The sequence below is a fragment of the Sciurus carolinensis genome, chromosome 15 (assembly GCF_902686445.1).
Source record: "Sciurus carolinensis chromosome 15, mSciCar1.2, whole genome shotgun sequence".
Taxonomy (NCBI): domain Eukaryota; kingdom Metazoa; phylum Chordata; class Mammalia; order Rodentia; family Sciuridae; genus Sciurus; species Sciurus carolinensis.
The window spans coordinates 71,661,438-71,685,184 of NC_062227.1; the positions used below are offsets into that span (position 1 = coordinate 71,661,438).

A 23,747-nucleotide genomic window follows, 5' to 3' on the forward strand; every position below is an offset into this window, starting at 1 on the left:
CAAGGTTTTGCTTTTAAAAAATTTGTGTTCAGTGTTTTCACATCTTTCTAAATTCATGATCATGCGAATGCATTTGAATTTATTGCAGTTTCTATCTTCCCATCCTCTTGTAATATCTTCTTAAATTGTTATTTTCCTCATCTGATTTTCTCATCCTTTTACAAAGATAATATTGGTGTCACCAACTTAATGATTCCCAGATCATTTTGATGAAAATTTACTTTAGTTATATAATATGGATGTTTAAGTTTCAAAATATAGCAGAAAAATTTATAACCATTCCACTACCCTATCAAAGCTCAAAATTACTTGAAATATTTGATTTTGATTTAAGCATATATTGCCACTTTGGTTCAGTTCATTCTTATGTGCTATTAATAAAAATGCTCTTATGAACCATTTGGTAGAGCAGCATATTCAGTGCTTTAATTTCAAACTATAAATTTTGAAGTCCATCTTGATTAGGATATCGTAAGGATCATTATAAACAAGTTAATTGAAATTCAAGTGTTGTATTATCTTATAGTCTAGTTACCATAAAGTTTTCTGCCAATGGCTGAGCATTTTTATTCTTCACAATATCACAATGAAAGTTAACTATTGCACCTAATTTTACATTTGGAAATGGCACAATCAGTTTTAATGCAAGTTGTTAATAGAAAAGGAAAGGCTGAAAATTATATTATGCTTTATATTATGAGTGGTGTGGTTTATTATAATATTTAAGATAAAAGAAGTTCAAGTTTGATCAAAATGAATCATTGCATTTGTCATTTTTAGTAGAAATCAAAATTTATTTAAAAATTTTTACACCAGTTTCATAAAGTTTAAATTTAACGATCAATAAATGTTGACATGCTTTTTGCCATTGTATTTTGGCATGATAAAAGTATATATTGGGTTACATATGAAAATAATCTATGAAAAATTCCAAAGCATATTCTTTTGCACCTTTTTTATGCCAAACTATGATATCAAAAACAGCACAAATCTATAATATATAACTCTGAGTAATTCATCTATAGCAAATATATGTACAAATTTTAAATGAAGTTTAAAGAGTCTTTTTGAAAAAAAATTTAAAATATCAAACCCAAATGATTCATAGAATCTCAGTCACGGTCCCACTTATCAACATAACTTAAAAGTCTTTACACTTCTTTGTAATCAGCAGATTATCCCAGATGTTAAACTATCTCTGTGTATCATCAGGAACCTAACACACATCAACATTATATTCTTACCTTGCAGGAATAAAAAAAAAAAAAAAATGGAACGAATGAAACAATATTGGACAGCTTTATTCCCTTTCTCAGGTTAGGCATTCAAACACTTGGAGAATTGGCACTGGATAAAATGGAAACTTCTGAGGAACGTGGTAGTCACATGCAGTACTGGCTTGCACTAGTATCTGAGGTCTGTTTATTTGCATTTCTTCCAACATCTTCTTCAAGGACATTATGTGGGTAGTTTGAAATAACATCGGCTCAACACGCTGCAGAGCGCCAAACCACACAACTCATTTTGTCCAAATGGACATTAGCATTTGGGGATTTTCATGATAAAATGTCCTAATTGTTTGACTGCACTGCAGAACCAAACATACAGGCTAATCTTTTAAATCGAGGTCCCAGCTCATTAAGATAATCAAAATTTTCATCCTGGTCGGTGTCTGCTGACCCTAAGGAGCTCAGGGAGCCAGCTGAGGACCCCAGGCCCTCGAAGGCGTAGGTCTGAAGGGAGTCGAAGGGTGGGGCGCCTGGGTCGGAGTTGGCCTCCTCCAGCTTCTCCAGGATGAACTTCCGGAAGAGGGCGCTGTCGGGGCCCACCTGCAGGGACTGCCGGTACAGGCTGCGGATCTCTGCCGAGGTGGTCCTCCGAGCCTTGCGTGCGCGCATCACCGTGGTGCTTCTGAGCGCCGCGATGTCGAAGGCCTCTGTGTCTTCTTCTCCACCCCCTTCATCATCATAGCGGAATATATTCTCTCCGAAGTCTTCCCCTTTCTCAGGAAAGAGAGGCTGCTTTTTTTGTTGTCTCAGAGCCAACATCAAAAATATAAACCCTGATGGAGGAAGCGCATCAGAAGATGATTATTACATACAGAACATAACAAACTTCACAATCCTTGCACTTGTTACAAGCTCCAGACATAACCTTGGTTTTGAAGATTATGTGACAAAACATTTAAAAACTGAACTTGGAAAATGACATAAGAAACTAACTAACAATCATTCTGACTGGTTGATGACTTCGAGGGAAAACACGGAAAAATACATTGAAATGTTTTCTCTGAGATCAATTTAAAATTCAAATTTTACTTTTCTCAAATATTAAAATAGAACAAAGTAAAATAATGGAGCATTTTCCAATATGCATACAGTTGGCAATCTTAGTGACCAATGATTCTTAAAAGAAGTTCAGAACAGAACAGTTTGAGAGTCCACATTAAGGCAAAATTCTGTGAAATGATTATTTTTTAAGTTGGCATTTATTGACCACAAAATATATGTCAGGATCTTTCTAAAAATTGTATTATTGATCGATTTGATCCTTATTAAATTCATATACATATATATATATATATATATATATATATATATATATTTAACAGGAGAAAAGTAAAACTCAAAACCATTGAATCACATCCCCAGAAAGACACAGCTAGGAGAGAGAGGTCATCATCTTCAAATTGAGAAAGTTGATTCAGAGCCTGAGCCCCAAGATACCACATTAATTTCAGAAACTTCAAACTATCTAGTATTTGAATCATAATACTGGTTTGCCCTGATCAATATTTATTACATAAGATAATTTTAGCAAAATATAGATATAGAACAATTTCAGAACACTTTTTAATTAGAAGAAAAACTGTATGCATATGTGTGTGCACACCTGTGTGTGTGTGTGTGTGTGTGTGTGTGTGTGTGTGTGTATGTTTGTGTGTGGGCCAGCACATCTAGGCTAACCAATCCTTCTGAAACCTCAGTTCTTACATATCTTTCCAGCACTTCATAACTAGGATTTGAAACAAATATGAAGAAATGTTATTAGAATTTTCACAAAGAGAAATATATTGGGTACTATTTCATACAAAAAAAAAAACCCACTGAGGGATCTCAAATAAATACAATCAGAAATTAAAGATGAGACATTATAACTGATATCAAAAAATAAAGAATCATAAAACATTACTGTAAACTGTTACAGGCCAACAAACTGGAATTAATGGATAAATTCCTAAAACATATAGCTATCGAGAATGTGCCAAGGATAAACTGGAAATCAGAACAGACCAATAAGTAGTAAGGATATTGAATCAATAATAAAAATCTACATCAAAGTCTAGGACCTCATGGTTTCAATGCAGAATTCTACTGAACAATTATATTCTATTGAACAATTACAAAAGTTAGAGGAGGGAATACTTCTGGATTCATTTTACAAGGCCAGCAACATTTTTGATAGAGAAACCAGTAAAAGATACTGCAAGTAAAGAAAACTACAGGTCAACATCATTGATGAACAGATGCAGAAATCCTCCACAAGAGGTGGGAAGCAGGGAGGACAGGGAAAGTGACCAAGACCGCTGTCACATCCTACGGTCAGCGTGAGGATTGAATTTTTAACACATGCAAAGCAATGAGGACCATCTCCTGGAGAGGAGCGAGTACTCAACGGAAGTGCATGAATAGTGTTATATATTTTCATATCTTATATTTATTGCAGTGCACAAGTCAAAAACATTTGCAAACTGGCATGCACACACAGGCTCTTACAATTACTGAGTCTGTGATGTTCAGTTTGAAATGTAGGTTTGTCCATTCTATTTTTCGTTTTAATCCATTTGGTTTAAAAATTTCAATACATTTAGAATGGCAATTAAACGGTACTGCTGTGACATCATTATATATTCACCATGTTACTTTAAATAAATGGAGATATGTTCAGTTCAGCACTACTTACCACATATTACCATAATGAATACCATAATGGCAATTATTACTTCCACCCTGAGTCCCAAGAAAAGCATGAGTTTCCTATCACCGCAGGTCTGTGTACTGCCACGGTCGTCACAGTCGCAGACGTAGATGGTGAGTGTGTTTGTACTCGTGAGTGATGGGGTTCCATTGTCGGCAATTAAAATGGTGATGGAGAAGACCGGCTCTTCTTGAAGGCTAAAACCACTTCTATTAGTCGAAATTGTGGCTGTGTTATCTAAAACAGAATGCACACCATCTCTCAACCACTTAAAAGAAATCCGTTCGTCTTGTGTATTAGAGGCAATACTGGAGAGAGATGATTAAACAAGTTCAAATAAAAGAGAAAATTTCTGATTAAAAGATGACTTGAAGGTCCCCTGAAAATTCATCATTGCTTTGACATTACCTAATTGTGTCGTGAGATGAATTATTTAAATCAGTGCCAAAATGTCTTTGAGAAATAGAGAAAACAAAATCAGAACATAGCAAACATTTCTATAATCACACATCAGCTTTTCTAGGGGTTCACAGCATTAATTTTATGCTGAGGCTAACAGTTTTATTTGGACCTAAGCACTAATACTGATTTTTCTAACATCTACAGCCCATTGTTTTCATACATTCTAGAAATATATATTTCTTTCATTATACAACTATTAAAGCATGTGATTTCAAATAATAGGTTTTCTCATTTAAAAAAGGAAGTAATTTTACTTTGAGGAAAAGATAATATTAGGCTATCTCATTTGACTTCCCTCATTTCATGTTTAAAATTCAGAGAATCTTGAGTTTTCACTTAGAGAACACATTCAAAATATTAATGAAAATGATCAACATATACTCAAAATGTGAAATTGTTCTTTCCCAAAGTCTCAAACTATCCTAAAGGATGTCTGTCAGTGTAATTCCTTGGGTCTCAGATCTGTATTTTCTCTGTATTTTTAAAATTCAGAACTGTTTTGCCATGCCCAATTATATTCTGTGTCCACCAGTCTGACTTCATAAGATGAAGAAAGTAAAATGCAAATAAATCAAATCTCTTTGAAATGTGTGTGTACTTAAAACTTTTCCCAAATCATCTTTTCAATGCTAAAAAGATAATGCTCTTGAAGTCCATAAAATCCATGCAAATTTATGTACTAGGCAGATTTAAGTAGCGAAAAAATGTTCCCATTTTTTCAATATGTGTTTTTTAACTTACTTGTGACTACAAATACTAAACCAAACCCATGTTCATGAGGTTTCGGTATATTTATTTTGCCTCAGTAACTTATTTGGAATTATTACAAAGAAGTTTAAGCCACAGCATATTTGATATTTGTGGGTTACATCCTAAATACATGTGAGGAAACTTCACTAGGAATTTGATACAAATAAAATAGAGACAAGTCTGTGCCCTCTCCCACCCGAAACACCTCTAGATCAAAGGTTAACCTCAGTGGTGGGAGGGCTGGCTCAGGTATCTGTATATAGATACTTGAGTAATTTATATATTTGAGGTAAAAAGAAAAATTTAAATAGGAATCTATATTATAGCCAACTATCTCTTCCTAAAGCAAATTAAAAAGGAGTAGAATGCCCTTTTAGAGTTAACCCACTGCTACACAAAAGGAAGAGAAATCCTTTCTCGACCCCAAATCCTTCAGAATATTTATTCTTCCATTTATAAAATAATTTTGTTCAGAGGAAAAAGAAACAAAATTACACGAATTTCATGTATTTATAGCTCCTGATTGATGACTCAAAATATTTGTGAATCAATAGAGCTCACCTCACAGTTGACTAAGCATGAACTATTCTCTCTTCAGACAGACTGAAGATTAAGATGGGAAGGAACAAGTTGAGATGACAAGACTGCAAGGAAGTTTGCAAAGTCAGACAGCAAAGGGCTTACGGCCACGTGACTTTCAAAGCCTGTTTCTAATTTGAAGAATGGCAGTGAAGTGTGACCAGAATTTTCAGAATTAGACTTGGAGGGTTTTTTGTTTTTCCTTTTTCTTTTAGTTGTTACTCTTTTACTTTATTTCTTGACATTATGATATAAAAACAGTATGAAAATCAAATTCCATTAAAATCAAACATGATTTATAAAGAATGGGTCAAAAATCTTTATGAGTAAATGCTGTTACCTTGATTATCTCTGATGGTGAAACTTGAGTTGTTTGTGTCTTCTGCAGAGAGAATGAAATAAAAGTGGTGATCTTCTATGGATTCATCTCTATCTACTGCACTGATGGTTTGAATCACCTACAAAAAAATAGGAATAGATTTGTATCATTGTATGGATTCAGGACAATGATCAATGCTATTATTATTTTCAGCTTTTATTAATTAGATTAGCCAAATAGGAATATTGCAGATGCTAATTGTCAAATTATGGAGAATACTAAACCATTTTCTTAGCCAATGATAATTTGTTCTGATTTCTAAAGAGGGTTATGATTTTACATAATACATTCTTATAAGTAGATCATGTGGATTCCATAAGCTAAATTTGTTGGAAGTTTCCAAAACATTGTTGCTATATATGGAAATCATCTCTTAACCTCCTTTCCTACATGTTCCCTTTTTTTTCCTTCTTTCAGTCCTTCTTTACTCTTACTTCTTCTGAAATCCAGTCATTATGACTGCTGAAGTTACACATTTCTTTTTTATACTGAGAACAAAACTGGTTGAGTTATTTTCTCACTAAAGTATTTGCTAAAGTAATGAGTTTTTTTAATTGACTTGAGGGAATAAGGCATTTAAAGCTTAAGGGCAAAGTATATGATTTCCTTTGACCCATAAAGATTATAAGAATAGCATTTCAAATCAAATTGTGTTCCACTCTTTATTTCAGATCATAAAACAGTGAAGTAATGCAGATATGAACAAATCAGTTCTGAATTAATTCTTTTATTTCAAAACATGAATGTGTCAGTCAAGTAGTTCATTATTGTCAAAAAAGATATGCTTGTCAAGATAGCATAGTGAGATTATGATTAATTCTGAAAATTAAAGCAAATTGAGTATAGAATCTAGTGTTTTAAATTTTCTATAATTAAAGTGCTTTTAACAATGTGTCAAATAAAACTATCCTCGGTTGCAAGATGGCAAATACAAATTTATGAAGCTGTATTTCCAATAACAGATCTCTCTCTACATGAATGAAGAACATTGTGATGCCAAAGCAGTTCGTATATTTCTCTGCACTTATTTATATTTTCTTCATAGCATCCCTAAGTAAATATTAAATTTGTGATAACTAAATAATACAATAAAAGAAAACATTTTCATTCAATTCACACTTAAATGTATAATGGATAAATGCAAGTATAAATGCAGGTGTGGAATCATATATCAGGATGGTACTTTTATTTCAAAATATCATGTTTTGTGTAGGTTGTTTAGGGAGAGGACAGGGGCTCAGAAGTCTTACATTCTGAATCTCAACTTTGCTACTTGCAAGTTTTCTATGTTTAAAAAATGGAGACATAAACATTTAACTTTTCAGATTCATTTTTAGGATTCTGTGTCTTAGCATATGGAAGAGTTTACTGCAAAATAGGTATATTTCTATTATGTTTTCTTCATGAAAACATACTCATTAATATTTTCTTAGGATGGTATCCTATGTGCTGTTATTAATCTCCTTTTATGAATAGCAAGGTAAGATTGAAGACAAACTATAAACTTGTAGTATACATGCTAGATTTTTAGACAAGTAATACTTTATCTTATCACCTGATGCTGTATATTAACACAAAGTTTTGAGTATAAGTTGAAAATATAGGTTTTGAATCTAAAGGCTTAAGAAGACTGCAGACTTTGACTTTCAATGTATTTTGACATACTTTTAATTAGTCAAACGACCCCAAATATAGTATTAGTAGATTGAGTGAGCACAGATTCAATACTTTGTTTCCTTTTCAACAAATACAACTACACTTCTAGTTGCTTTATAAATTGGACCTCAAATAAAATATACTTTATTGGATTCCATTGCTTTAAAATATAGGAAAACACTGACATAATCCAATCAGTCCATATGAGATACCATTAATTCAATTGAACTAACCTTGAATATGTGACATGTACACTTTTCATGAAAACAAAAAGCCTTTAACAAAGGACAACATTAAAATGTCTTCACTGGGAATATTCTTTTTTTTTTTTCATTTCAATATAACAATGAAAAGAACTTTCACGTTAATTTTTCAATAAAATCCTAAGAAAAACCTCTGTTTGTTACACTGCCCAGGTGTCCAAACTATTTACTTATGATGACTAAGCTGGGAACTATTTCTGCTCTTCTAAATTTATCAGAGAGACAAAGACAAGTTGAAAAGTCAAGAACATGTATAAAAAGCAACCATGATTATAGAGACTGGGATTAGCGGCAATAAGAATAACTTCCTATTATCGCAAATGTCAAGAGCTCATATTTTTAATTTTCTCTTTTCTCTCTGGGTAGAATTTTGCCCAGTTTCTTTCTCACACAGTACATTCAATTTCCTATCTATAGTACTATGAATTCTGTAATGGAAATGCATTGTGTCATCCTAGCGAATCTAAAACTAACTTCCTCTTAATAGGACTTCATCTATGGACTTGATGCTATACTATATATTATTTCCACTAATCTTCACAGTGACCCTTTAGAATAAATCCTGTTATTGACCCCATTTAACCTTGAGTTTCAGATAAAGAAAGGGCTGGGTCAGAATGCCAATGCAATCTGATGCTCAGATGAGATAGGAGATGTACCAGAGGATTCTCAGGCACCTCACTCTTGCCCTGGGCTTGTTCCTGTCCTTGCAGGTAGCAAATGAAGTTACTGAAACCAGAGATGGAACAGAAAAGGCCAAAAAGAGCATTTCTTAAGTAAAAGAGACATACAATGTATAATATAATTTATAGAGTAGATGTGGATCAACAATAATGGTTAAAAAGTAAGAAAATAATCTGAGGTTTCATGTGAAAGAGAAGAATACAGCAAGTGAACTAATTCTTTAGTAAAACATGAATTAATGGGGAAAGTGTCATCCAGACCAAATGACAGCCTATGAAAACCAGGAGGGCAAAGATAAAATAGGTTGAAATAAATGAGATTAACATTTGTGGGTCAAAGATGGTCTAATATTGGTAGTTTCATAAGTTTCCACTTAATTATTGGATGGAACTTCAAACAGTGTTTGACTCTGAAGATAATCATGGGAATAAAGATAATCATTTTCCTGCTATCAATCACTGCACTATGTATTTTTCTACAAGAGAGGCATGCATAGGCCCAGTTACTAAAATGTCACTCCTAGATTAATTATCCTCGTTCAAAAAACACAATATTCACTCTCCACAAACCACATGTCCTTTATTAAACATGCAATTTTTTGACAGCTAGTCTAAGAAGAAGCTGCTATTGTATCCAACAATATATTAGAGACTGTTTCCTTTCTTGCTGCTCAGATAACAATGAGACCTACTTCCAAAATAAATCTAGGAGTAAATTGCTAAAGATTATATAAGATAAATTGAATCACTACACAGAAATTCAGCAGTAATTTGCATAAATTATTAGTAATTTTATAAAATGTACTTAGTAAGCAATGTTTTTCAGTACAAAAATGTCAAAGAAAAAGTAGGAATTGCAATAAATAAATGGAATATTTTTTTTTAAATTTCATCTGAATGATTTGGTTATGTATTTACGACAGCAATTGTACCTTGCACTAGGCTAAAAATGCAAATTGTGTCCCAGTGTCAAGAAATCACTGTTCATAAATTTGAACAAGACCATTACTTTATGTATTAATTGATTGGGAAAATGATTCTAAAACAGACCTGTTTTGACAAAAATAATCTATATAACTCAAAAGGATTTTAAAATAATCTGTTCAAAAACTCAAAGTACAAATTAATACAGTAATAGTAGCTGAGTCAATAAGAAAATACAGACTAGTGCTTTTGCTCTAGTTTTGCCTATTTGTTTAACAGGTTACTGGGAAAACTTTTTGAGAAGCTCATGGTAGTCTTAAAATTTGGTCGAGGAATACCCAAGTTCAAAAATTGTATCTCATAAAATTGTATTACATACATTTAGTACCATAGAGGTTGTATTTTGGGCCATTTTCTGGTAGAAATATATCTCTGTTCAGTTAAAAATGATAGATTCTTAACATTTTATCTCAGTGTATATTTTTGAATTTCCTTTAACTTATCATTTATAAAATTTATACAAAATAAACATATGAATGAAAAATATTAAAGTACAAAAATATCTGATTAATACCTCAATCTATCCATTTGACACATATTGCTCTGGTGAGAACGTGCCAAGTACTTCCAGAGCCTGGCTGTGCAATGCCTACTACTGTGGTTCAGATTCTAGTGGAGTAGAGTGCAAAACAGAACTACCGACCTGCAGAGTTTTGAGGAAGAACAGAACACTTAAAGTCCGTAAGACACCTAAATCCATAATACTCAGAGTAAGTAGGGTCAGAGGACCTGGCACATACACTGAAGTTAGAAAACCTACTGCACGGCGAGGGCATTGTGAGCGTTCTAGGTTCTAGGAGGGCCTGTTACAGACTCCATACTGAACAACACAAGTTCTAAGTTGGGGAAACGCATGGTCATTCATTTTTATTTGGCATCCTATGACTCATGGAAATTCATTAGTTTTTGCAAAACTCTTTCTGAGCACACCTTTAGGGCAGGTATGAAAACACTGCCTCATGCTCACAGGCAGCCACTGACGGTTATTGAAGAGTTCCTGATATGAAATACCAAAGATACTAACAATCACAATTATAAGATATAAGTGACTTTTAATGAGGAAAGTACAGAAATTGCTGAAGTGTTTTCATGAATAAGATCAGTCTACCTGACTCCAGATGAAGACAAAGCTTCTGAGTCCCAAAGTTTTCCATTAGGTAAGCTACGCTACACATGATGTCACCAAAGTCATATTTCCTCCCATTTACAAAAGGTCTATGTAATTACTGAAATCTGATTTTCCAGGAAACTGTCTTCATGCCTACAGCCTTAACAAATATAATTGATTATAAATTAGTGCATATTACCATGTATGTGCTGTGATGTTGAAAGAAGCAAAGTTTGACATTACAGAAACACTCCTCTGCATAAATGTCTAAGTAGAATCCACTTCAGAAGAGATGTTAGGTCCTTGGTAGTGTAGAATGTGTGAGAAGACACAGAAATTGATACATGAAAGACAAATGGAGGAGATGGGATCAACAGAACTTGGTGACTTATTGCATCTGGAAAAGGAACACTAGAATGTATTAAGGATTATATCCATATATCTTCCATGCACAAATTGATGGGTTTTAATAATTTTGCTAGGAATATTGACAAAATATGGAGTTGGAAGCAAACTTAATATTAGCATAGAACATCTGAGTACAAGTTTTTGTTTGTTTTGTTTTCCTAGTAGTTGAACATATGTAGGTTTGAAACAGCAAAAATGATGAGTGGCAATCATTTGGATATGAGCTGTAGTTCAGAGGTAGAGGTGAAGGAAAGAAGAAAAGAGTGAATTTAGGAAAATGAAAATGAAAAACACAGAAAGGTAAGGAAGGTGAGAAAAAAAAAACCTGTTGATCACAATATGGAATCATTGAAATTTAAGCAAGACAAAAATGTCACAGTTGTGGAGACACACTACATGTTTTTAGACAGAATTTCTTTATCAAAGATCTAAAAAATCACCAACATTATACTTTGCTTCTGGGAAAAATTTTATCAATTTGAATCAATTTGAATCATTAATTCAACAAGTGACTGATTTATACCAAACAGGAAAGGCAAATTTGATATTTAATAGGACTTTTCTGAAAACCAATGAAAATTCCTTCCCTGTTCTGCTCCTCACTCCAATCAGTTACACATTAAGAACCACAACAGAAATTCCTTATTAACTCAGTCTTTGAGAAAATGTGTGGTTTCTTCCAGATGTGAGTCACTCTTCAGTTCATGTATTATCTATTTAAAGAATACAGATATAGGACAATTATCAATCTGTCCTTTTGCCTACTGTTTGATTCTGTGGAAAATGAGACAAGAATCATCCTCATAGTATGAAAAAATATATAAAATATAACAGGTTTCAATAATGATTCTAAATTAATTTTATGTGAAAATGATATTTTGGATATATTTTTTAAATAAACATTTTTGAAGTTAGATTCCATCTGCTTATTTTTATGTTCTTAAAAGTGACAAGAAAATTGAAAATCTTAATGTATTCATTTATCAGTTTTGCTCTATAAAATCTTATTTTTCTAATAATTTTCCTTTTCAACAACCTTATTACATATTTGTTTTTGATATTTTTGCATGGACTTCAACTTCAGAAAACTGAGAAATAATAGAGTGAAAGAAGGCATTTATTTCTCATAAGTTTTACAATTACTACATCACAGAATTGGGTATAGCATATGATTTTGATCATTGATTTTAGCACTAGTTATAATAATTCATTTTCATCATATTTATTTTATATGCATTTTGATTTTTTCATTGTAAATTTGGTTCAAATTTATCAAAGGAATTCTTAGAATCAAATGCAACATTGTTTTATTAATAAAATGATCCTTAGTGAAATTAATGATATAATTACATTATGTAAAATTTCAATAAATTCAAAATATTAAATTTTGTTACCTTCCTAAAAACATCATGTTTTTGGATATTATCTTTTAATTCTTCCAGACCTTGTTCTTAATAATAATTTACACATTGCTTACAACCATATTTGTAATACTTTTTTGTGTTGGAATTGATGAGTTCAAATGTCTAATTTCATATATATACACACACACACACTCACACATATATATATATATGTAAATATATATATATATATTTTTTTTTTTTTTTTTTTTGCCACATCTAAAGTTACTTAAAATAGCTTGGAGATCCTTTACTTATTTTGGGAAAGTTTATATAGCATGAGGTTCTTTTCAATTTATAGTTTTTAAAGTATTCATTTTTACAGTTCTCTTGACTAAGACATCCCTTAGGAGATTTGATATGACACATTCTAAATAATCTTCATGATTATTGTTTTAATCCTCTCTCCTTTGGTTGCTTACAGCATTACTTGAATATGTTTTTTTTTTTTCATTTCAACCTGATGATTCTTTTAATTTTGTATTTTGAAATGGGTATAGATTCACAGGAAATTGCAAAAATAATCCATAGACTTATCTCAAACACTTATTCAACCCCTCATTCAAGGGTTGCATCAGATGTAACCATAGCTCACAATTAACATCACATCCTGCAAATCAAACAGCAAAAGTCAACCTCAACCATGTTACCCTGGGTTTCTTAACTTGGCATTTTTATTGTAAAGAACAAATACTCTTCCACATCTTGCTAAAGACATGGACCTGGGTCTGCTGCCCTCTGCTGTCCACTCTGACCTTGCAGCTTCCAGGCAAGCCCGGTGCACCTGGCTGCCTTTTCCTCTTCACAGGAGGGAACAGGCTTCTTGCTAAGAACTTGGAGACACAGTCTCATCACGATCTTGAAAGAACGAGTTTCAGTATTCAGAGAATTTTCCCTTAATTATTTGTGAATACAAGTTTTAAAAATCTGATAATCTTGATGTTAACATCAAGGTAATAAGGGAAAATTGATTTTCTAGGATGATTTATTGATTGTTATAGAATCTAATTGCCTCAAATTGTGTTACTTCAAGACTCATTAATCTGGTTGCTCTATTAATTTAGAAACCAATTTGAAAGACTATTCTACTTTTTATTGGGTTTAAGGTGCTTTATTAGGTGAATGGCATGCAAAAACACCCTTTATCTTGGATAATAGTGCTAAATTAAGAAAGACCATCTTTTTATGTAAATTACACACATTTTAAATTCTTTGATGGTATCAGTATACAAAACCCATTTATTAAAATGCTTGATCCCCATGAATATTAACGATAAAAATTCTGATGTAATATGATATACATCCATGTATTTCTTAATAACAGGGACATGTTCTGAGAAATGGGACATCAGGGCTTTTGCCACTGGGGAGATCATGATGGAGTAAACTCACACCCACCTAGCTAGCACAGCAGACTGCACACCTAGGCATCATGGGGCTAGCGTCATATATCCCGCTATGACTGAAAGGATGTTAGACAGTTCATCACTGTGTAATAGAATACAATCTCTGGACCTGACAGAAGTAAATAACATGTTAATTTCTATCAATGGCATTTTTTATGAAAAATAAAGGTTCACATATTACTATTTTAATTTAGGAATGATTAAAATAATGTTTAAAAGTCTTTAGTCACCCTTTTGGAAGTTCTTTTTTTTTTTTTTTATTTAGTGCTTGGTTTTGGTTTTAGATTGAGGAAAATCTACCCAGAAAAATTTAAACCAGAAATCTGAACTCAAGTCAGTCTGAATCTACAATTAACATCTGAAGAAACGTGACAAAAACAAGGACAATCTTGTAGACGTCATAGCACTAATGCTTATGTTATGAATAAGGCATCTCAGTGAACACAAAAGTATTTATAGTGATATGTTCAGTGGCAGCACTCAAATCCCCTGTCCATGGATTTCAGTCCATCACCTTTAGTGTAGCAGGCAGAGAGCACATTTAGGTTTCCCTTTTGATTTGAGTGGAGTAACATTACAGGTGGCCGTATGTCATTTTTCGGATACTTATAAGACTGAGTCAATTTGAGAGAGTCATATCTCCAAGTTCCCCTAGTGATTATTTGATGATGTCTATCCTTCCTCCTCAAAGTAAATTGATTATAAAATAGGACTGATCCATGTGACATTCTGAGTTTGAACGATGATGATCCCAGACAAGAGGTGAGGGTCAATCAAAATTACTCTTCACCTTAACATCATGCATATAATTCTTTCTACGTATGGATAGAGAAAATCCTTATTTTCAGGTTTGTTTTTCATTATGAAAATAATCTAAGGATAGCAGTTAGATGAGTGTGGCACAAGTAGTTACAATTAGTTCCCTTCTTGGAGACAAGTACATATGCAGGCCTGGTTTAATCCATTATAAATTACATGATGGTGAAAAGTGACTTAAAATATTTGAAGGATAGTATACTCATCTGTAAATTAGAAAAGGCATGCTATTTTATAGATATTCCCATACAACTTTACATTTAAGTTTTTAGCAGGGTGAAGGAGAACTCTATGGCACTACATCCAAAAGACATTTCTTCCCTTGGTTGATAATCCTGGCTATGCCTTGACAGTATGTTATACCAAACATTAGTATTTGAGTTTCATTTTGAAAAGTTCCACCTAGATGTAGAGGTTGATATTTCAGGTTTATTTTTTCTTTTCATTCTTAGAAATGTTCCAATGAATAAAGAAGAATTAACTTATTCTAATTGAAAAAAGGTTAATTCTATTTTCAATTACTATGTGGATACATTGCAAAGTTTTAAAAAGTTAGGGTGCATTATGAAAACAGTAATATATATCTTGAACTTTGTCAAAATATTTCATCATCAAGACAATTATTTCATCATTGTTCATAATTTTTCAAAATACACTTTTAAAGAGTTATATGATTTCAAAACTCAAATGATGAATGAACTACCAGGATGATGTAATAATGAAATAAATTTTCACCATAGTATTATTCTTTTAATGGCATTGCTTCTAAAATTACTTAAACTCACAAAGAGATTTAAAAATAGACTGACATACTGTCATTTTAGTCTGATTTTAGCCTTTATTAAAATCAGTTGAGGGGATCCAAGATGGCGGCCTAGAGGGAGACTGCACCTCCGGTCGCTCCACAACCCAGGAGTTAAGAAGGGGAGGCATTGAGAGACTCGGACTGAAGTGGAGCCACGGGTGAGTCTGCCCACTGGGTAAAGCTCGGCCCGGGTGGCAGGCCCAGATAGAGGTGGCTTATCGGAGCCGGGCAGGGCAGCTAGAATCATCCACAGGCAGTCCTGCGCACTCCGGCGGTGGGCCCTGCCCACACAGCCAGCTTCTCCAGGTTCTCGGAACGGAACTGGCCCCCTAGTGAGAGCCTGTCTGAACAGAGCACGCTCCGAGTCCCGGAGCCCCTGCAGTGCAGTGTACTCCTGCAAAGAACCAGCGGAGAGCCTCGATCTGCAGTCAGCCTCAGGGATAAGAGCAGAGCAGCCGGAGACCTCTTCAGGCGGCTCTGCCCACTCCGGCTGCGGGCTCTCTTCACGGGGCGATCCAAGATGGCGGCCTAGAGGGAGACTGCACCTCCGGTCGCCCCACAACCAAGGAGTTAAGAAGGGGAGGCATTGAGAGACTCGGACTGAAGTGGAGCCACGGGTGAGTCTGCCCACTGGGTAAAGCTCGGCCCGGGTGGCAGGCCCAGATAGAGGTGGCTTATCGGAGCCGGGCAGGGCAGCTAGAGTCATCCACAGGCAGTCCTGCGCACTCCGGCGGTGGGCCCCGCCCACACAGCCAGCTTCTCCAGGTTCTCGGAACGGAACTGGCCCCCTAGTGAGAGCCTGTCTGAACAGAGCACGCTCCGAGTCCCGGAACCCCTGCAGTGCAGTGTACTCCTGCAAAGAACCAGCGGAGAGCCTCGATCTGCAGTCAGCCTCAGGGATAAGGGCAGAGCAGCCGGAGACCTCTTCAGGCGGCTCTGCCCACTCCGGCTGCGGGCTCTCTTCACGGGGCGATCCAAGATGGCGGCCTAGAGGGAGACTGCACCTCCGGTCGCTCCACAACCCAGGAGTTAAGAAGGGGAGGCATTGAGAGACTCGGACTGAAGTGGAGCCACGGGTGAGTCTGCCCACTGGGTAAAGCTCGGCCCGGGTGGCAGGCCCAGATAGAGGTGGCTTATCGGAGCCGGGCAGGGCAGCTAGAGTCATCCACAGGCAGTCCTGCGCACTCCGGCGGTGGGCCCCGCCCACACAGCCAGCTTCTCCAGGTTCTCGGAACGGAACTGGCCCCCTAGTGAGAGCCTGTCTGAACAGAGCACGCTCCGAGTCCCGGAGCCCCTGCAGTGCAGTGTACTCCTGCAAAGAACCAGCGGAGAGCCTCGATCTGCAGTCAGCCTCAGGGATAAGGGCAGGGCAGCCGGAGACCTCTTCAGGCGGCTCTGCCCACTCCGGCTGCGGGCTCTCTTCACAGGGCGATCCAAGATGGCGGCCTAGAGGGAGACTGCACCTCCGGTCGCTCCACAACCCAGGAGTTAAGAAGGGGAGGCATTGAGAGACTCGGACTGAAGTGGAGCCACGGGTGAGTCTGCCCACTGGGTAAAGCTCAGCCCGGGTGGCAGGCCCAGATAGAGGTGGCTTAGCAGAGCCGGGCAGGGCAGCTTGAGTCTTCCCAAGGTAGTCTTCCACACTCCGGCAGTGGGCTCTTCCCACACGGCCAGCTACACGGTGCAGGCCCACAGTGAGAGCATTTCCGCACAGAGCCAGTTCCAAAACGTGGAACCAGTAGGGGGCTAGGGGCAGTATTCTTCGAATGAGCTGCTTTATCAGATTCCTCCAAGACATCAGGCTACTGAAGGCTGGGAGGTGATACACTGGAAATCTACTGGGACACTATAAGCCAATAGTGGAAAACTGCAACATCTCAGGGTCCCACTGACAACTGACCATTATGAGAAAACAAGGGAAGAAAATGTCCCAAACAAACCTAGATACTACATCAATAAAACCCAATGACAGCACAGCAGAAGAAATGTCAGAAAGGGAGTTCAGAATGTACGTAATTAAAACGATCAGGGAAGCTAATGAGGAGATGAAAGAGCAAATGCAGGCATTGAAGGAGGAGATGAAAGAGCAAATGCAGGCATTAAATGATCGCACCAATCAACAGTTAAAAGACCAAATACGGGAAGCAAGAGATCATTTCAATAAAGAGTTAGAGATACTGAAAAAAAACCAAACTGAAATCCTTGAAATGAAGGAAACAATAAACCAAGTTAAAAACTCCATAGAAAGCATAACCAATAGGATAGAACACCTGGAAGACAGAACCTCAGACATTGAAGACAAAATATTTAACCTTGAAAACAAAGTGGAACAAACAGAGAAGATGGTAAGAAATCATGAACAGAATCTCCAAGAACTATGGGATATCATGAAAAGGCCAAATTTGAGAATTATTGGGATTGAGGAAGGCTTAGAGAAACAAACCAAAGGAATGAACAATCTATTCAATGAAATAATAACAGAAAATTTCCCAAATCTGAAGAACGAAATGGAAAACCAAGTACAAGAGGCTTATAGAACTCCAAACATACAAAATTACAACAGACCCACACCAAGGCACATTATTATGAAAATACCTAACATACAAAATAAAGACAGAATTTTAAAGGCCGCGAGAGAAAAGAATCAAATTACATTCAGAGGGAAACCAATAAGAATATCAGCAGATTTTTCAATCCAGACCCTAAAAGCTAGAAGGGCCTGGAACAACATATACCAAGCCCTGAAAGAAAATGGATGCCAACCAAGAATCTTATACCCAGCAAAACTTACCTTCAAATTTGACGATGAAATAAGATCCTTCCATGATAAACAAAAGCTAAAGGAATTTACAAAAAGAAAGCCAGCATTACAGAACATTCTCAGCAAAATATTCCATGAGGAAGAGATGAAAAACAACGATGCAAATCAGCAACAGGAGGCGCTAGCCTAAAGGAATAGCCAAATAAAGGAGAAACCAAATCATGTCAAAAACAAATATGAGTCCATTGACTGGGAATACAAATCATATCACAATAATAACCCTGAATGTTAATGGCTTGAATTCATCAATCAAAAGACACAGACTGGCAGATTGGATTAAAAAGAAAAATCCAACAATATGCTGCCTGCAAGAGACACATCTCATAGAAAAAGACACCCATAGACTAAAGGTGAAAGGATGGGGAAAAACATACCATGCACACGGACACAGCAAAAAAGCTGGAGTATCCATCCTCATCTCAGATAATGTGGACTTCAAACCAAAACTAGTCAGAAGGGATAAAGAAGGACATTACATGCTGCTTAAGGGAAGCATAAATCAGCAAGACATAACAATCATAAATATCTATGCCCCGAACATTGGCTCATCCACGTACGTCAAACAAATCCTTCTCAATTCCAGAAATCAAATAGACCACAACACAATAATACTAGGCGATTTTAACACACCTCTCTCATCACTGGATAGATCGTCCAAACAAAAATTGAATAAAGAAACTATAGATCTCAACAACACAATCAGCAATTTAGACTTAACGGACATATATAGAATATACCATCCAACAAAGAATGAATACACTTTCTTCTCAGCAGCACATGGATCCTTCTCTAAAATAGACCATATTTTATGCCACAAAGCTACTGTTAGTAAATACAAGAAGATAGAGATACTACCTTGTACTCTATCAGATCATAATGGATTGAAATTAGAAATAAATGACAGAATAAAAAACAGAAACTTCTCCAATACCTGGAGACTAAATAATACACTATTATATGATGAATGGATAACAGAAGACATCAGGAGGGAAATAAAAAAATTCTTAGAAGTAAACGAGAACAAAGACACATCATATCAAAATCTCTGGGACACTATGAAAGCAGTACTTAGAGGAAGATTTATTTCATGGGGTGCATTCAAAAAAAGAAGTAGAAATCAACAAATAAACGAGTTAACACTACAGCTCAAAGCACTAGAAAAAGAAGAGCAGACCAATACCAAAAGTAGTAGAAGACAGGAAATAGTTAAAATCAGAGCCGAAATCAACGAAATCGAAACAAAAGAAACAATCGGAAAAATTAATAAAATAAATAGTTGGTTCTTTGAAAAAATAAATAAAATTGATAAACCCTTAGCCACACTAACAAAGAGAAAGAGGGAGAAAACTCAAATTACTAAAATTCGGAATGAACAAGGAAACATCACAACAGACACGAGTGAAATACAAAACATAATTAGAAGCTATTTCGAAAATCTATACTCCAACAAAACAGAAAACCTTGAAGACATCAACAAATTTCTAGAGACATATGAACTACCTAAACTGAACGAGGAGGACATACACAACTTAAATAAACCAATTTCAAGCAATGAAATAGAAGAGGTCATCAAAAGCCTACCAACAAAGAAAAGTCCAGGACCAGATGGGTTCTCAGCCGAGTTCTATAAAACCTTTAAAGAAGAGCTCATTCCAATACTCCTCAAACTATTCCATGAGATAGAAGAGGAGGGAACCCTACCAAACTCGTTCTATGAAGCCAATATCACCCTGATACCTAAACCAGACAGAGACACATCAAGGAAAGAAAATTTCAGACCAATATCCTTAATGAACATCGATGCAAAAATTCTCAACAAAATTTTAGCAAATCGCATACAAATATATATTAAAAAGATAGTGCACCACGATCAAGTGGGTTTTATCCCAGGGATGCAAGGTTGGTTCAACATTCGGAAATCAATAAATGTCATTCACCATATCAACAGACTTAAAGTTAAGAATCACATGATTATTTCAATAGATGCAGAAAAAGCATTTGATAAAATACAGCATCCCTTCATGCTCAAAACACTAGAAAAAATTGGGGTAATGGGAACATTCCTAAACATTATAAAGGCCATCTACGCTAAGCCCATGGCTAATATCATTCTAAATGGTGAAAAACTGAAAGCGTTCCCCCTAAAAACTGGAACAAGGCAGGGATGCCCTCTTTCACCGCTTCTATTCAACATCGTCCTTGAGACTCTAGCCAGAGCAATTAGACAAACCAAAGAAATTAAAGGGATACGAATAGGAAAAGAAGAACTCAAACTATCCCTGTTCGCTGATGACATGATTATATATTTAGAGGAACCTGGAAATTCCACCAGAAAACTTTTAGAACTCATAAGTGAATTCAGTAAAGTAGCAGGTTACAAGATCAATGCTCATAAATCCAACGCATTTTTATACATAAGTGATGAATCTTCAGAAAGAGAAATTAGGAAAACTACTCCATTCACAATAGCATCGAAAAAAATAAAATACTTGGGAATCAATCTCACAAAAGAGGTGAAAGACCTCTACAATGAGAACTACAGAACACTAAAGAAAGAAATTCAAGAAAACCTTAGAAGATGGAAAGATCTCCCATGTTCCTGGATAGGCAGAATTAATATCGTCAAAATGGCTATACTACCTAAAGTGCTATACAGATTCAATGCAATTCCAATTAAAATCCCAATGATGTACCTCGCAGAAATAGAGCAAGCAATTATGAAATTCATCTGGAAGAATAAAAAACCTAGAATAGCTAAAGCAATCCTCAGTAGCAAGAGCGAAGCAGGGGGTATTGCAATACCAGATCTTCAACTCTACTACAAAGCAATAGTAACAAAAACGGCATGGTATTGGTACCAAAATAGACAGGTAGATCAATGGTACAGAATAGAGGACATGGACACAAACCCAAATAAATACAATTTTCTCATACTAGACAAAGGTTCCAACAATATGCAATGGAGAAAAGATAGCCTCTTCAACAAATGGTGCTGGGAAAACTGGAAAACTATATGCAATAGAATGAAACTAAACCCCTATCTCTCACCCTACACAAAACTCAACTCAAAATGGATCAAGGACCTCGGAATCAGACCAGAGACCCTGCATCTTATAGAAGAAAAAGTAGGTCCAAATCTTCAACTTGTTGGCTCAGGATCAGATTTCCTTAACAGGACTCCCATAGCACAAGAAATAAAAGCAAGAATAAACAACTGGGATAGATTCAAACTAAAAAGCTTTCTCTCAGCAAAGGAAACTATCAGAAATGTGAAGAGAGAGCCTACAGAGTGGGAGAATATCTTTGCCAACCATACCTCAGATAGAGCGCTAATTTCCAGAATCTATAAAGAACTCAAAAAACTCTACACGAAGAATACAAATAATCCAATCAACAAATGGGCTAAGGAAATGAACAGACACTTCACAGAAGAAGATGTACAAGTAATCACCAGATATATGAAAAAATGTTCAACATCCCTAGTAATAAGGGAAATGCAAATCAAAACTACCCTAAGATTTCATCTCACCCCAATTAGAATGGCGATTATCAAGAAAACAAGCAACAATAGGTGTTGGCGAGGATGTGGTGAAAAAGGAACACTCATACATTGCTGGTGGGGTTGCAAATTAGTGCAACCACTCTGGAAAGCAGTGTGGAGATTCCTCAGAAAGCTTGGAATGGAAACGCCATTTGACCCAGCTATCCCACTCCTTGGCCTATACCCAAAGGACTTAAAATCAGCATACTACAGAGATACAGCCACATCAATGTTCATTGCTGCTCAATTCACCATAGCCAGATTGTGGAACCAACCTAGATGCCCTTCAGTTGATGAATGGATAAAGAAACTGTGGCATATTTATACAATGGAATATTACTCCGCAATGAAGAATGATAAAATTATGGCATTTGTAGGCAAATGGTCGAAATTGGAGAATATCATGCTAAGTGAGATAAGCCAATCTCAAAAAACTAAAGGACGAATGATCTCGCTGATAAGCGGATGAGGACATATAATGGGGGGTGGGAGGGGCTAGCATTAGGTTTAGGGTTAGGTTTAGAGTTAGGCTAAGGAGAGCAGTAAGAATGAAGGAAAGAAGGACTGTGTAGAGGGAAAAGAGGGGTGGGAGGGGTGGGAGGGGTGGGAGGGGTGGGGGGGAGGGGAAAAATATAATAAACATCATTACCCTATGTAAACGTAAAAAAAATAAAATAAAAAAAAAAAAAAAAAAAAAAAAAAAAAAAAAATAAAATCAGTTGAAACTTACATCATAAATACAGAGAAAAGAAAACTGAAAAGGGAAGACATTTCACAAAATTTAGGTCAATCAGAAGATGAATACCAAAGTAGAAACTAACACTGTAGACTCAGGACACTGGTGAAATTCACCATGAAAGCAAATATTCAGATTTTGGGACTTCAGGTGAAGGTATACCAGGTGACTTTTCTCAAATCAAAAATCTGTAAGTTAACACTATAATTCTATGGATAAAGATAAAATGTGGTAATCATCCTGTAAGTCATGAACCAGGGATTTCATTACACAGTATTTTGATTTGAGTCTTTCTATTTTGCTAAATGTAAGTGTGATATTACCCTTCATCTTTTATAAGATATTTGCACCCAAATTTACTGATTTATCTTAAAATATATGTTCAAATGTGACTAGATACATTAGAAAAATATGCTAAATGGACCAAATATCCTAGTTGGTGTTTACGAATATGAAGAATAAATTCTTGCTATCATGGAATAAAGACAGTCTCTTTTCAGCAACACATGTACTGTTAAAGATTTGAAAACTCTAAGTATTGCATATTTGTAAATATGCATTTGCCAGGTTTGCATTTTAGTAACTTGTCCAGTAAAACCTGAACATTCTCCTCAGCTTAGCTAGAGTATAAACAGCTTTCTTTTTGACTAGTTGCCCCTGGCTCCTGTTTTTCAAGCATTTTCTTTAGATAACTTGTAGTTGCTAACTCTTCTCTTCCCCTCTGCAATGTAGATGAATCGTCTTCCAGTCTCTCCCATTTTACAACCCTTGACAATCTTTCTGAAAAACTTGGGAGCCACTCATATCAAGAGTAGTGTTCCCATTTCCCAGTCCCAACAGAAGAGGAGAAGCTTAACTTCCATAAAGAGCCAATTAAAAAATAGATGACAAAATCACATTGAGCAAAGTCCCCGCCAGTGTGTCCTCCAGAACTTTCTCACTCATTCCTGCAACACTTAGAACTCTATA

The 23,747-nt window shown here is 35.7% G+C and overlaps 1 protein-coding gene across 1 annotated transcript in view; it reads right to left on the minus strand.

Annotated features, from left to right (window-relative positions):
- Positions 1-817: 817 nt before the first annotated feature.
- Positions 818-23,747, minus strand: part of Cdh19 (cadherin 19) — a 92,868-nt gene continuing 69,938 nt past the window's right edge. Inside the window, exons 10-12 of the mRNA XM_047526617.1 lie at positions 6,110-6,227; positions 3,964-4,215; positions 818-2,062 (exon numbers count right to left, since the gene is read on the minus strand). Of these exons, the coding sequence (XP_047382573.1) occupies positions 1,572-2,062; positions 3,964-4,215; positions 6,110-6,227 (861 nt within the window). The 3' untranslated portion in view covers positions 818-1,571. The remainder of the gene's footprint in view (positions 2,063-3,963; positions 4,216-6,109; positions 6,228-23,747) is intronic.